We start from the raw sequence: 15,339 nt of genomic DNA on the forward strand, positions 1-15,339 counted from the left end.
ACATCTTGGCCATGGTGAGGGGCCTAAGGTTTCTCTTCTCACAATAGTGTCCCTCACCAGGAGTCATGAATGAAGTGGCCCAGCCACAGAGTATTAGAAAGGACTGAGGCAAGAGAGCAGGCCAAAGATGACTCAGGGCTTTTGGATGCATCTATAGTCAATTAATAAGAGCCTTCCATTTGGTTTCCATGATTATTGCCTGTTGGAATAAGTTAATAGAATGTCTACTCATGCTTCCCAGAGTCTTGCAAAATACTTCCACTTCACATCATCACAGCTATCCTGGAAGCAGGTTCTCCAGACCTTCTACATGCAGAGATGCTAACCAAGGCACTCTGCACGTATGCCAGATCCCTGTTATAAAGCAACCTCCCAGCTCTTGCATTCTGTCTTCTAAGGACCCCTCCTTTGTCTGAAATTTTACATTCTAAGCTCCCTTCTGGCTCTGATATTCTTTGTTCCAAGGTCCTTAGGAGCTCTGACATTTTGCATTCTAAGATCCCTTGATGCTCTAAGTCTAAGACCCCTCTTTGGTCTGAAATTTTATGTCTTAAGGACACTTTCTGCCTTGCTATTTTATATTCTCTATTCTGAGGTTCTTTCTGGTTCAGAAATTCTTGTTTTAAGGCTTCCCTCTGATCTGATATCCTGATATCCCGTGTACCAAGTTGCCTTTCTGCTCTGTGGTTCTAAAACAATGACTTCCCATCACTTTACCCAATACAGACGATCTGCCAAAAGGCAAAGTTCGATTTAATGTCCTTCATCTTCATTGTCATTCTTTGCCAATTCTCTGACCTTTCCAGGCATTCCTCATGCTGCATTTGTTACTGGAAGCTCAAGAAAATACTTTGTGTTGTGTCCTTAGGACATGCACTTTGGCATGATAAGACACACATGCTCACATACTCTTTGAGACATGCTTCACAATAGGTACAGGGTAGCTCTTCAGGAAAACTTAGCAACAGCACTTACTTCATCCCCTGCTTCCAAGCATCAAACAGGAGTTGAGGTCACTGCAAGTTAAGTAAACCCTGTGTGCCAAGGACCTTAACTTTTTACAGGTAAAGAGGGAAGAGAAGCTTTCTTTCTGCACAGCTTAGTACATGGGACAGGAAGCCAGAGGAGCATGGGTGTGGGTATTGGAATACTTACCAGGTGAAGTTTAAGGCTTACTGAGTCTAACAACTTTGTAGTTCAGGTTTAGGGGTCCTTATTAGAACATGGTCTTCTAAAGAAGTAAATGTTTGAGGTAGACCTTTAGGCTGCATCTTCCTTTTTCTAAATAATATTTAATTTTTTCCAATTACATGTGAAAACAATTTTTAACATTCATTTTTGAAAGATTTTGATTTCCAAATTTTTCTTCCTTCTTTCTTCCCCCCTTCCTAAGACAGCAAGCAATCTGATATAGGTTATACATGTACAATCGTGTAAAACATATTTCCACATTCGTCATGTTGTGAAAGAAGAAACAGAACAAAAGGAGAAAAGCCATGAAAAAATCCCCCCAAAAGTAAAAATAGTATGCTTCGATCTTAGACTGCATTTTAAAAATGTGTTGGCTCATTTCTGCTAGATTTGTCCATCAGAACTGCAAATGGTGCTCTGCCAGGAACTTTGACTTGTCCTGACTTAACCTAAGGAGAAAACCAAGGCAAAGGGAAGGGAAGGAACTGGCTTCATGCCAGATGGGTAAGAGGCAGAGCAGAGAATTGGACCCAGGAGTCCTGACTGCCAGCTCCATGGTCTGGCCATTAGTCAGTTCTGTGGATGGACAGAAGAGTGAGTCCAATAATTCTAAGCTCTGATTGCTTGGTTAATCATTTTTCACATTCATTATTAATGCTTTGTAATGAAAACCTGATCAGATAGAAGGCTGGCCTCAGACCCCACTTAAAGGAGCACAGTCCTTGAAATTGAAGAGGTGGCTGTGGGGTGGGGGTGAGGGTAAGAAATGGAGACAGAGGGATTAGTTCGAAGGGATCTTAGAAAACAACTGCTCCAACTCTCCTTATCCCCTTTCCATTGTGTATTAATCTCCTCCTACAACATCCTTTGCAGGTCTTTATACTACTTAATGAATGATAAATAATGATAAGCTAGCATTTAAGGTTTTCTAGTGTTCTACACAAGTTGTCTCTCTTGATTCTCACAACAACCTTGGGATGTAGGTGCTGTAATCACCCCCATTTTGTAGATGAGAAAACAGAGGCTGAGGGGGGTAAGTGCCCCGGGTTACACATTTCAGTTTGGTTTTCCTGACTCTTAATTCACTTTGCCATCTAATTTTTTCATCCAGGAACTGATTACCCTCCATATTCCATTGTTGGACAGTTTTGTTTCTTAGGCATTCCTTGTGATAATGAGACAAAATATGCCGATCACAACTTTTACCCACTACCCAGCTCTACCTGACCCCAGGTCAACCAGAATGCATCTCATTCTCTACTTCTTAACAGCTAGCCTAGTCAGTCAACATTATAATTTAAGATCCTACTATGTGCAGAGCTAAATGGCAGCTTAGACTAATAGATAGTTTGGCCTTGTAGTCACTAAGACCTGGGTTCAAGTTTCACCTCTGACACATATTGGCTGTGTGATCTTGGGCAAGTCACAATTTCTTGTTGCTTTAGGAAACTTTCTGCGAAAATAAATTGTAGAGCAGGTGGTGATTTCAATTGCCAGAAGGAGTTTCCTCACTGGGAGTTCTCTCTGTTCAGGTCTGGTTCAATGTGTAGAGTAGGCAGCTTCTAAATCTGAAGGGGCCCTTCTCATATTAACATTCTATATTCTGTTTTCTATGTTTTGAGGACCCTAGCTTTGGGAGGCTTGATCTTGCAGAGGTTTATTATTGTGGGCTAGAGGTGGGTGTTGGGTAGACAGTGGGATAGAGGAAAATTAAAGAAGAAGAAAAATCAAGATGTGCTTCTAGAGAGTGGGTACAAAAAAATAGAGTTTGTGATGAAGGGTAAACCTGGCCCTTAGAGCTCTGTATTATTTAGGTTCTTCTCTTTGGAGGGAAGCAACACTTTGGTGGTGAGCAAGGAACTCAGGAAGGGAAAGAAGATGATTTTCCTGGTGGATAGGAAAATAGATGAGGGACTCACATGCATAGAGTCAATTCCCAGTAAAAAGAGGATTGAATTGGTCAGTGATCTTCTGGCTCTGCCACTAATTTGCTGTGTGGCTTTGGAAAAGTTATTTCACTTGGTTGAGTCTCAGTTTTCTCAGAAAAATGGTGGAGCCCCTTTTGGTTCTGACATTATGTGTTCTAAGGCCCCTCCTAGCTCTGAGAGTCTATAATCCAAATCATCTCCACCCCCTTCACAGATAAATAGGAAAACAAGGAGTCATTCCTTTTCATAAACTCTTCAATACTGCCTTTTCCTTGACTGCTTTTGGATGTGAAATCATTGTAGCCAGGTATCATATTGAACATAATGGGGCAGAGGAAGAGGAGAAAGGAACCCATAACATGATTTGCTGGGACTCTTAGGGACAGCCCTACACAGAACCCTAAAGTAGATTAGGAAGAATTAGTAGGAAAGTTAAGAACACAAACATTGCCTTTAAGGAGGCCAATGAGGTGGAGATGGGGTAAGTAAAAATTGCAAACACACAAGAAAACACTTGGAAACACACAAAAAAATCTATGCATAGCTTTACAGAAGTGTCAAGGGGATATTGGTTAGAGGGGAGAGGGCAGAGCAATCACCAATCATAATCCCCCACTCCTCTTCCAAAGATCCTTGAAAATCTGCCCAGTATAAGCCTGTGATGTCCTCAAGTCACCTCATGACAGATCCTTACCTTAGGATTCCAGTGTTGGTATATGGGAGGCTCAGAGTTCTGTTTGTCTCCAGACAGCGGTGACTCTAACAGGGAATTGCCAGCTGGTTTAATTACCCAGATGGGAAGCTGGCTGTGACAAACCCATCTCCAACAGGATTAATGACTGCATTATCTTCATGGGCAGTCATTTGTCTCAGAACAAACTTAGGAATGTAGATATAAGTTGGAAATAGAATTGTATCCCAGAGAGTAGGGAGAACATTCTTTATTGTCTCACAAAGGAAATTCGTTTCCACGCTTTCCCTTCTTTCCTGAGAATCTCAGGAAAATCTGACATAAATTTAGTAGTCATTTTGATTTTGTAGAAAGGACTTGGCTCTAGGTTTCTTTAAACTGAATTTTGTCACTGTGGAGTTTTCATCATGTCAGGGAATTTGCATGGTTGACTAAGTCTTAGAAACCTTTAGCAAGCAACTTTAGACTGTGGTGGTAGTAACAGAATGGAAGGGAAGAAAGCAAACAAGCATTATTGAGCACCTGGAACAGTGCTAAGTACTAGGGATGCAAAGAAAGACAAACCCTCAAGAAGCTCACAATCTAATACTAAAAGAAACTGAAAAGGGTGGGGTAGTGGGAGAGACGGAGGGCATTCAGGGAGGGAGGAATAATAAAGTTTCATTTCCTATCTGCAGCCAGGTAGGAATTGATGATGTGGCTTCCCTGGGCTTCTTCCTTAAATAGAGCATCTGAACCGCCAATGTCCTCCCTCCACCCTTTCCAATCAGAAAGATGGAGTGCAAGGGGAAAGGGGTACTGAGGAGTTGTGAGTTACAGAGTTAATGTGCTCTCAAGAAGAATTTCTGAAAACAATGATGATGATGAAGTGACTTTCCTAGGGTCATGTAGCTACTAAATGTTTGAAGCCAGATTTGAACTCAGGTTTTCCTGACTTGAGGCACAGTACACTTTTTTTTTGAGGGCAATTGGGGTTAAGTGACTTGCCCAAAGTCACATGGCTAGTAAGTGTTTCGAGGCACAGAACTCTTTACATTGGACCACCTAGACTTGAAGGGAAGGGGAAGGGAGGTCACAAGTCTTGGGTTTAATCCACTGGTTTTGACAGCTGTTGTGTGACCTTGGGAAAGTCACTCCTCTTCTTTGTGGCTCAGGTTCTTTCCTGGAAGATGAGGAGGATGAATTGGATGGATGGGAGAGAGGCAACATAGTATAGAAGGAACACTAGATCTGCATTCAAAAGACATGGGTCAAAATTCCACCTTTGACACTTACTATCTTTGAGAATTTGGGCAAGTCACTCACTTAACTACTTGGATTTCAATTGTCTCATCTGTAAAAATGGGGGGGGGGTTTACTAGATGGTCACTTAAGTCTCCTACAGTTCTGTATCTCCAATCTGTGATCTCTAAGATTTTTTTTAATTCTTGCATTTCATATTCTAATACTCCATCCAGCTCTAACATTCAATTTGATTAAATTTGACAAACATTGATTAATTAACTACTATATTCAAGGAACTGTGGTAGGCACTATTGTCAAAGGTCCTTTCCAATTCTGGCATTATGGGCTCTAAGGTCTCTCAGCTCTCACATTCTATTTTCTAAGTTCTCTTAAGCGTTGACATTCTATGCTTTCAGGCTCCTTCCAGCTCTGATGTTTTAGAAGTCCTTGAGACCTCTCTGGACAGAATAGGAAGAAGTTAATTAGGGACTGATTTTTTTTCTTTGCCAATGATGAAAAAGGCAGCAGCAAAGCTGTGAACTATGCAAAGAGACGAACGAAGACAAATGCTTCTTAAGGGAACCAGAGGGATTGGCTGCAAAATGAATTTGAGATTAGAGGAAGCAGGTTCATTTCTTAGGGTCCAGGCAATATTTCCTAGAAGCTAAGATATTCTGAGTCAGAATTTACATTAACAGAGGAGAGTGGCTTGTTGGCCGCCTAACCTTTTGTTTTTCTAGATGAGAGCCAGTTTCTTACAGGAAACATTTATTTAAGAAAACAAGAGCCTTCAAAATTTCAATGCATTTAATAATATCAGGCATTCTTAGCTCCTTTTTATCTTCTCTTCCAACAGGATTTCCAGCCTCCTACTACACATTCCTTCACTACTACTACCACCACGATGGCAGGTAAAAGATGAAATGACTGAGGAAAACAAAGGCTCCATCTTTCGAAAATATCAGTTTATTAAGCAATGCATGCCGGTTGCCTAACAAAGCACCACCAGACCTCTTCATTTAGTCCTGGACCTTGAATATAGGGGGAGATACTTTTATACATTAAAAGCAATTAAATAAGAACAATAAATTAAAAGAAAACAATACATTAGGTAATCTGATTTCTAATTGGATGAAAGAGTAAGGACTTTCCAAGTTGAGAGAAAGAGATTGAACAGGTGCAATTCCCTGAATTCAGAAAAGGAGATGCCTCACTCCCCAAAGTGTCTGTGAACAGTCAAAGGAACAGGTGAACCGTAATGGATTGATTAGTATGGGGCCAGTTTTCACATAAGACATATATATTGCTTGAGTTGTACAATTGTGAGAAAACCCTTTGAATTGATCTTTAGATCTGATTGGGTTTCTGGTTAGCATAACCTAGCTCCAATATGTTTGTTTATTCAATGAGATAGTTTGTGTTTTTTTCTTCTTTTTCAGTCTACTGACTTTAATTGTTTTTTTTTGTGTCTTATGGAATTATTACCTTCCACTTGACCAATTATTTTTAAAAATAATTTTAAATGATAATTATGATATATAATAATAATTTCAATAATTTTCTTCCTTGAGGTTTTGTACCTTTTATCAAGCTGTTCATTCTTTTTTCATGATTTTTTGAATTGTTCTAGTTTCCCAAATTTTTCCTCGACTGCTCTTATTTGATTTTAAAATAATTCTTTTGCTCTTTTATTTAATCTCTTTCGTTCCTCTAGGAATTCTTGTAGAACTTGTGTCAATCTGAATTTCTTCCCTTTGAGGCTTTGCTTGTAGAAGTTTTCATGTCATTGTCCTGAGTTTGTGTCTTGAGCTTCCTTGTCTCCATAGAAACTTTTTATTTTTATTTTTAGTAAATGGTATTTAATTTTTTCCAATTACATGTAAAGATAGTTTTCAACATTCATTTTTTATAAGATTTTGAGTTCCAAATATTTCCCCCTCTCTCCCATTTCCCTTCCCCAAGAGAGCAAGTAATCTGATATAGGTTATACATGTGCAATCATGTTAAATATATTTCAACATTAGTCATGTTGTGAAAGAAGAAACAGAACAAAAGGGAATGAAAAACACAAAACAAAAAAAGCGAAAATAACATGCTTTAATCTGTATTTAGACTCCATAGCTCTTTCTCTGGATGTGGATAGCATTTTCTGTCATGAGTCTTTTAGAATTGTCTTGGATTGTTGTATTGCTGAGAAGAACTAAGTCATTCATAGTTGATCATCACACAACCTTGCATTTACTGTGTAAAATATTCTCTTGGTTCTGCTCATTTCCCTCACCATCAGTTCATTTAAGTCTTTCCAAGTTTTTCTGAAATCCATGTGTTCATCATTTCTTATAGTACAATAGTATTCTGTTACATTCCTTTACCACAACTTGTTCAGCCATTCTCTAGTTGATGGGCTTCTCCTCAATTTTCACTTCATAAAAACTTTTTATAGTAAGGTTCTGTTTTGGTTGTTTCCTCATTTTTATACATTATTTCTTTTCTTTTTTTTTTTTCCTTTTGGAGGGCAATTGGGGTTAAGTAACTTGCCCAAGGTTACAGGGCTAGTTTTTTTGTGTGGGTGTTAAGTGTCTGAGGCCGAACCGAACTTGGGTCCTCCTGATTGGCACTTTTACTCACTGCGCTACCTAGCTGCCCCTTTACACATTATTTCTTGACTTTAGACTTTATGTTAGAGTTGGACTCTGTTCACCCTTGGGGTGGTGATGGCTAGCCTAAGTTTCTATGATTAGATCTGGCACCCTGTAGATTTTTTTTTGCCTTTTGGAGGGCAGTTGGGGTTAAGTAACTTGCCCAAGGTCACACAGCTAGTTTTTTGTGTTAGGTGTCTGAGGCCGCAATTGAACTCAGGTCCTCCTAACTCCAGGGCTCTATTCACTTTGACACCTAGCTGCCCCATCATACGAAGTTTTCTAAAGAAGAAATCCAGGCTATCTATATCCATATGAAAAAATGCTACAGCTCACTAATTATTGTAGGAATAAAAATGAAAGCAACTAGGTTCTACTTTATACCCATCAGATTGCCAAAATTGACAAAAATGAAAATGACAAATGCTGGAGAGACTGTGGAAAAACAGGCCCACTAAATTCACCCTTGTTTAGTTGTGTCCAACAGTTCATGAGTTTTAGAGTTTTCTTGGCAAAGATACTGGAGTGGTTTGCCATTTCCTTCTCCAGCTCATTTTACAGATGAGGAAACTGAGGCAAACAGGGTTAAGTGACTTGCGCAAGGTTACACTGCTAGTAAGTGTCTGAGGCTAGCAAGTATCTGAACTACCTAGCTGCCCTAAAAATTCACTCTTAGTGGAACTATAGATTGGTCCAGCTATTCTGGAAAGCAATTTGGAACTATGCCTACAAAGTTTCTAAATTGTGCATATCCTTTGACCCAATGATACTATGACTATGCCTGTATTCCAAAGAGATCAAAAGAATAGGAAAATGTCCTCTTTGTTCAAAATAGTTATAATGGCTTTTCTTTTTTGGTAGTGGTTAAGTGCTGGAAATTAAAGGGTGGGGCATTTGCCCCTCAGTTGAAGAATGACCAAACGAATGATGGCACAGAAATATAATGGAATTCTATGGTACTATAACAACTGATTAAAGAGACAGTTTCAGAAATGCCTGGGAAGTCTTATATGAACTGATGTAGAATGAAGTGAGTGGTAATAGAAAAACTTATATAATAACATCAACATTGTAAAAATGAACAATTTTGAAAGAATTAAGAACTCAGATCAATTCAGTGATCAGTCATTATTCTAGAGGACTAGTTACCTGCTTCCTCACAGAAGGGTGACAGACTAATAGGCAGAATGAGGCAATTTTGGATGTAGCCAATATGAGAATTTGTTTTCCTTGACTATTCTCATTTGTTACAAAGATGCTGTTTTTCTTTTCTCTTTATGCCAATGCTGGGGTTGGGAAATAGTAGGGAGAAAACATAAATGGTTGAAAAGTGAAAAACAATTTAAGAAATAGTTATTCACATATACATTGTAGGAATGTCTCTGAAGATTCTGTTTCAAAGTTTACAGCCCTAGTGACTTTGAAATGTGTGAAAAAGAAGAACCATCCCAGGAACAAAAACTAGCATTTTAATAAAACAATCCTTTTTTTTTCCAGCAAACTCTGGGCTGGGCAATGGCTTCTATTGCTAAGACCATTCCTTTCAGCCCTCAACAGCCAAGGCCAGAGGAAGGGAAGAGTTTAAGAACAGATTCAAACTGAACTGTCCAAGTCACTTCATGTTTTTTTTTTTGGAGGGGGGGAAGGCAAGGCAATTGGGATTAAGTGATTTGCCCAAGGTCACACAGCTTGTGTGTCAAGTGTCTGAGGCCAGATTTGAACTTAGGTCCTCCTCACTCCAGGTCTGGTGCCCCCCCTCCCCCCAAGTCACTTTAGCAAGAGGGAATTACTATGGCAACTTGGAGGAGAGTCAAAAGAGTCTGAAATCCTGGGATGGGAAGCTGAGCACTTGGGGCATAAGTGAGGGACTTGACTTCCCAGCTACCCTAATCTTGTACCATTGTATTTTGCTTATGGTCAGACATAGTCACCACATTTTAGGAAGGGCACGGACAACCTCAGTAGGTCCAGAGGAGGGTGAACAGGAAGGACAGGGAACCATGCAATATGTGGATTGTTTGAAGATGCTGTGGATCTTTAATTTGGAGAAGGGCAGACTGAAGGGGAAACATTATAACTCCCTTCCAACATCTGAAGAGCTCTTATGTGGATAAGGTATTGCACTTGTGCTGCTTCTCAGAGAGCAGAACTAGCATGAATGGTAAGAAATTACAGGGAGGGGCCAGCTAGGTGTCAAAGTGAATAGAACAACAGCCCTAGAGTCAGGAGGACCTGAGTTCAAATCCGACCTCAGACACTTAACAAAAAAAAAAAAAGAAAGAAAGAAAAAAAAGAAAAGAAAAGAAATTACAGGGAGGCAGATTTAAGCTCCATGTAGGGAAAACTTCCCAACAGTGTACAAAAGTAGAATGGACTGCTTCGGGAAGTAGTGGGTTCCCTGGCAGGGGAGGTGTTAAAGCAGAGGTGGCTTGTCAGCAGGCAGCCTCTAAGGTCTCTACTTCTGAAATTCTATGATTCTGTCTTCCCTTTGGTATCCAGCATCTCCCATGTGCTCAGGTGACAGAGAGCCCCACCCAAATTGGGCAAGACAAGAGGTAGGTGTGGTCCTGTCTCTGCCAGCTGGAAAGACTGAGAAGGAGAATAGGCTGGTCTTTGTGCCAGTGAAAATGCTGCCTGCCAAATGCCCCCCTAACTCCAAGGCCCTCACAAAGGGACTGATGAGGGAGATCAGCTGAGAACTGGGTCACCAGATGCTCCTCTATCAAAAACCTGGTGGGGTGATGAGGATGGAAGCAAGATAAAGAAACCTAGAAAATTTTTAAGGAAGCCAAATGAGTCATCCTTTCAGGTGGATTCAATGGCCTACTTTCCCTTTAGCCACTTTATAACTCACATTTACTAGCCTTTTAAAGTTACAAAGTTTTTTCTTCACAACAACCCTGTGAAGCAGATAGTATTTTACTCATGAGGAAATTGAGGTTCAAAAAGTTTATGACTTGCCCATGGTCACATAGCGGCCAAGTATATAGTGTGGCATAAAGGAAAAACAATGGGATCAAAGTCTTACAGTCAAGTTCTACTTCTGGCACCTCTAGTCCTACCTGTAGCTCTGTGACCTTGGGTAAGTTACTTCACCTATCCCAGGCTCCAGTTTCCCTATCTGTAAAATGAGAAATTCAGACCTTCCAGTTCCAAATCTGTGATACAATGATTTTTATACCATTTTTTTTACGCAGAGGAGGAAACTGAGGACGAGAGATCTCAGGAGATTTTTGCCTGGCTTATACTATTTGCTACACAGTGGAATTCAATAGGATGCTGGTTTGCCTTGTACCCTCTCCTTGGGTCATCAGTTACTGAAGTCCTGAAAGAGCTTCTTCATACAGGTAGCTTCACCTGCATGATGGTTGGATACTTGGCTCTGTGGAAGATTGTTGTGAATTGGAGGCATATTGATGCTCAGTAAATGCTGACTAATTGGGAGGAAGGAAGTTTTTCCCCATTCATAGATGTAAAGACAACTCAGGTGCTATGAAAAGATGTCTTCTTTTCTCTCCTGGAGATCTATTTGCTTTTCAAAGAGCACAGCTTTTTTTTGAAAAGTTTACTTAAGCTAAAACTGTTTCAGTGAAGTTCCTTTCTCCTTCATCATCCTGCCCTCCTTATTCTCCCCTCTCCCCCTATCATCTGGCCTGATTGGAGTTCTGAGTCTGTTAGGTATGAAAAAAAGGAGGCATGGGAGGGGGAGTTGCCCTTAGAATACAAGGCTGTCTCATTGGCAACCTACCACAGAAACTCTCATTACCCTCTTGTTTCCTGGATGAGCAGGAACAACGGAAAAAAAAAATACAGTTCAGAAAGCCCTATCTGTAGCCTATCAGAAACCTCCTGTGCAGCTTCATTTCCCTCCCCAGGGCTGCTAGAGTTTATCTCCCTGAATTTGGATAGGATTGATTAAGTTCTTCCTGCCTGAACTCCAGGGAATAAGAAAGCTCAGATTACTAACTGGTCCTACTTTCTATGCCAAGTCCCCAAGATATCCAAGGCTAGAGAAAAGTGTTGGTGAGTGCCTGGGACTTCTTGAAGTGTGTGTATGTGTGTGTGTGTAAGTGTGTGTGTGAATAAGGGTGAGAAGGGAAAAATGGAATATTGACCTGGGAAAATATGTGGATGGAAGTGGAGTGGGATAGCAGGTGTTCCTGTGTGTGTGTGTGGGAAGGGCATTAGAGCAGAGGAGTTTTAGGCAACAGATTTGGTTTGGGTGTCTGTGTTAGGGTAGGGTTTTGGAGCTGAGAGAAAAGATGGAATGGGAACCAAAATGGAGTGTCTGCTAGAACTGGGAAAGTGTGGTGGGTCTGTTTGCACGATTGTCAAATGAGCAGGTTAGGTTAGATTGGGGCTTCTTAATTTCTGCCCCATGAACTTGCTTTAAAAAAAAAAAGACAAACAACAACAAACAAACCCAGATACAAACAAAAAAACCCTATGACATTTTGATAATGGTATTTCAATAGATTTAATTTCCTTTGTAATCTCATGTCCTTTATTTTATGTATTATTTTGATAAGGGGTACACAGGCTTCCCAGACTCCCAAAATGGCCTATGACACTTTGGAACCCCTGGATTAGAGGATCCCCAAGGTCTCTTTCAATCCTAACATTTTATGACTCTTTATGGGAGAGGATGAATGGTATAGTGGAGAGAGAGCCAGCTTGGGACTGAGGAAGAGCTGGTCAAGTCCTGCTTCTGGCACATACTGCCTATTTGACTTTATCTGTGCCTCCCGCAACTGTCTAAGTCTAGAAGTTGCCGGTCAGGTGCCAGCTACATCAATTTAGGAAGGCTCCGAATCAGGACTTGTTTTACAACTTAAGCCAATGAAATCGCAGGTTCTGATTAAAAAAAAAATGCATGAGCCTAGGAGAAGTCCGTGCCACTTTCTAGCTGTGTATCCTTAGACAAATATCTTTCCCATTCTGGGCTTCAGTAAAATGAGAGGGTTAGAATAGACGATCTCTAAAAGCTTCTGCCAACCCCTGTGATTCTGGGGTTCCTGGCAGATGAGGTACCCATTCACCCCGTCCCAATTCCTTGCAGATTATTCCTTTGGGGTAGAAGTAGAAGATATGAAGGGGAGGGAGAGTGAGGGGAAGCATGGGGGTATCTGAGTACTGGGCTGCCCCTACGGACCTGGACTGGGGAGGGTCGGGTGACGTGGGGGCAGTTTGACTTGGGTTCCAGCCCAGGGAGGAAATCTGTGGCCCCGCCTGACTGACTCTCCCCTCTCTTCCCCCTCCCCATCCTTCCCTAGGACTGCCCGGCAGGAGTGGGAGTCCACCGGACATGGCCCACGGTGCCTTACTGGTCTGGGCCTGGGCCCTGGCTCTGGGAGCGGTCCCACGGACCCAAGCAGGTTGTGCCGAGCTCGGTCGCTGCTGTCCGGGCCGGGACCTGACGTGCGTCTCTCGAGGCTGGACAGCGGCAGGTCTCTCGCTGGGCCCCCAGCCCTGCTACTGCGACCAGGCATGCAGCGCAGCCGGGGACTGCTGTCGAGATTACGCGAGTGCCTGTCCAGGTGGGAGCCCGACGAGGAAGAGCAGGGAGGGTGGGCGTGGGCGGTCCACAGGGACTCAAGAGAGGCGCGGGACGAGGATGAGTGAGCCTGGGATAGGAGCGAAGGAACAGAAAAGGAGATCTGAGAGTGGGGAGGAGGGCTCGAAACTGCAGAAGGGCTCGGGAGTGGGGAGAGGAGGGAAAGAAGGAGCTTAGATCGAGATCTGAAAGGGACCTGAGAGGTGATCTAGTTCAACCCCACTCATTTGGCAGATGAGGGAACTGAGGCCCAAGAAGGTGAACCTACTTACCCCAAAGTCATGGGGTGGGGTGAGGCTATAAAGGGGTCAGTGGAAGTGGAGAGGGGGTCTGGGACTCGAACTGGAGTAGAGGGACCCTAATTAGGAATAGGACTTTGGAAGATTAGAGGTTGGGACTACAGGAGCGGGGAGGAGCTCTGGACTTGGCATGGAGTTATGGACCTCAGGCAGGGGCAGGGAAAACCAAAAGAGACTGAGGGATTTGTAAAGGGATGCTTGAGGAGCTTACTGGGACAAGAGAATGGAGAGGGCCATGAGGGGTGGGACCCTGATATGGCCACTTATCTAACTCTTTCCCTCCCTCAGAGGGCCTTCATGGTGGTGTCTGGAGTGATTGGTCAGTGTCAGTATAACTTCCTAAGTGACTTGGAATAATAGGACTCAAACCATCACCATCCCTGTACTATCTTTATTAAAAAAACCCATTACCATCATAACCATCACTATCATCGTTACCACTACCATCATCTGCATAAAAATGAATGTTCATGGAGTATGATTTAACTTAATGCTTATTCCACTTCTAGGAGATGCATAAATTCTTTAGGATAAGAGGTTATTTTTACCTTCCTCCCCTTAAAAAAAATGAGTCAGACTTACAGAGCTGAGGCACTGAGAAGATGCTTTCATTCTTGGTCATTAGAGATGCTGTCTCTGTTATTTTTCCGTTTCTTTCCAATATGAGAATTTTTATCTTTACCTGATGAGAGCTTAGCTGGACCTGGAGTGGTGATGGCTTTTCTCTTCCTTTAATACTGACTATATATCATGCTATAGAGTTAAGAATCCTAGATGAGGAGTCAGAAGACCAGATTTTGTCTCTGATTCTGCTTCTGACTCCCTGTGTGATATTAAGAGTCAGTATTCTTCCCATTTCTGAGCCTCAGTTTCCCCACATGTAAAGCGAGAGGATTGGACTAGATGAGTACTAAGATCCAGCTTTGACATTCTAGCTTTGAGATAAGAATCAGACCACCTAAATTCTAGCCCTGGTGTTGTCCCTGATTCACCATTATAACCTTGGGCAAGTCACTTCCTCTTGGTGAATATCAGGTTTATTTCCTGTAAAATGAGGGGGTTGAACTAAATGATTTCTAGGATTCCCTAGAGCACTGGCATAACATAATTCTAAAGTATTAACATAATAAGGTTACCTTTTCTGAAGACACTTGCATTTTAAAAGAGGGCGCAAGTTCTTAACTAAAGAACTAAGGGAATTACCAGTATTAGACTTTTAGTCATCTGTGTGGGAAAGTATTTTTTGTTGGGTGATGAGGAAGCAGGGGGTGGGAGGGAATTTCATTCCATGTGAACTCACACTAAAGGTACCAGATGTGTACTGGTACATCCATCTCTTCTCTGAATATTACGAAACCCACCAGACTGGCCCCTTCTAGGCTGTACTTGGAAAACCATCTGCCTAGAACAGCAGGACTGTTTTTTACCTCTACACATCTGGTACCCGCACTTAACTGGCACATACTTGCAAGGGTGGATCCTCAGGGACTCAGGAGTATCACAATTCCTTCTGCCTTGCCTCCTTATAGACATTTTACAGGTAGGAGAACTGAGGCACAGTTTCAGGGACATGTCTGTGGCCTGAGGGGCTCTGAACAGGGGCCATGGATCCCATTGCAGTCCCAGAGAGAAGCCATTCTATAGGTTCAAGTTTGTTACACTTCTAATCATTCATTTTCTATGTCCTACAGTATTTTCCAGCACTAATATCCATGTTGTATGTTCTGAGGTTCCTTCCAGTTTTGACATTCTATACTCTAAGGTCCCTTCCAGCTCTATAAGATCCCTTCCAGTGGGATATTCCTGTGTATGT

General features: G+C 41.9%; 2 protein-coding genes across 2 annotated transcripts in view; one reads left to right on the forward strand and one right to left on the reverse strand.

The window, feature by feature from the left end:
• The window catches only part of ZNFX1 (zinc finger NFX1-type containing 1), a 474,364-nt gene that overhangs the window by 54,390 nt on the left and 404,635 nt on the right, over positions 1 to 15,339 (reverse strand). The gene's annotated exons all lie outside the window — the stretch shown is intronic.
• The window catches only part of LOC138149583 (somatomedin-B and thrombospondin type-1 domain-containing protein-like), a 33,976-nt gene continuing 30,219 nt past the window's right edge, over positions 11,583 to 15,339 (forward strand). The window contains exons 1-2 of the mRNA XM_069072758.1: positions 11,583 to 11,696; positions 12,947 to 13,210. Of these exons, the coding sequence (XP_068928859.1) occupies positions 12,979 to 13,210 (232 nt within the window). The 5' untranslated portion in view covers positions 11,583 to 11,696; positions 12,947 to 12,978. The remainder of the gene's footprint in view (positions 11,697 to 12,946; positions 13,211 to 15,339) is intronic.

This window comes from Petaurus breviceps, unplaced genomic scaffold (assembly GCF_028583685.1).
Source record: "Petaurus breviceps papuanus isolate PSGF00001 unplaced genomic scaffold, PetGlider_PUasm1.0 90847, whole genome shotgun sequence".
NCBI lineage: Eukaryota > Metazoa > Chordata > Mammalia > Diprotodontia > Petauridae > Petaurus > Petaurus breviceps.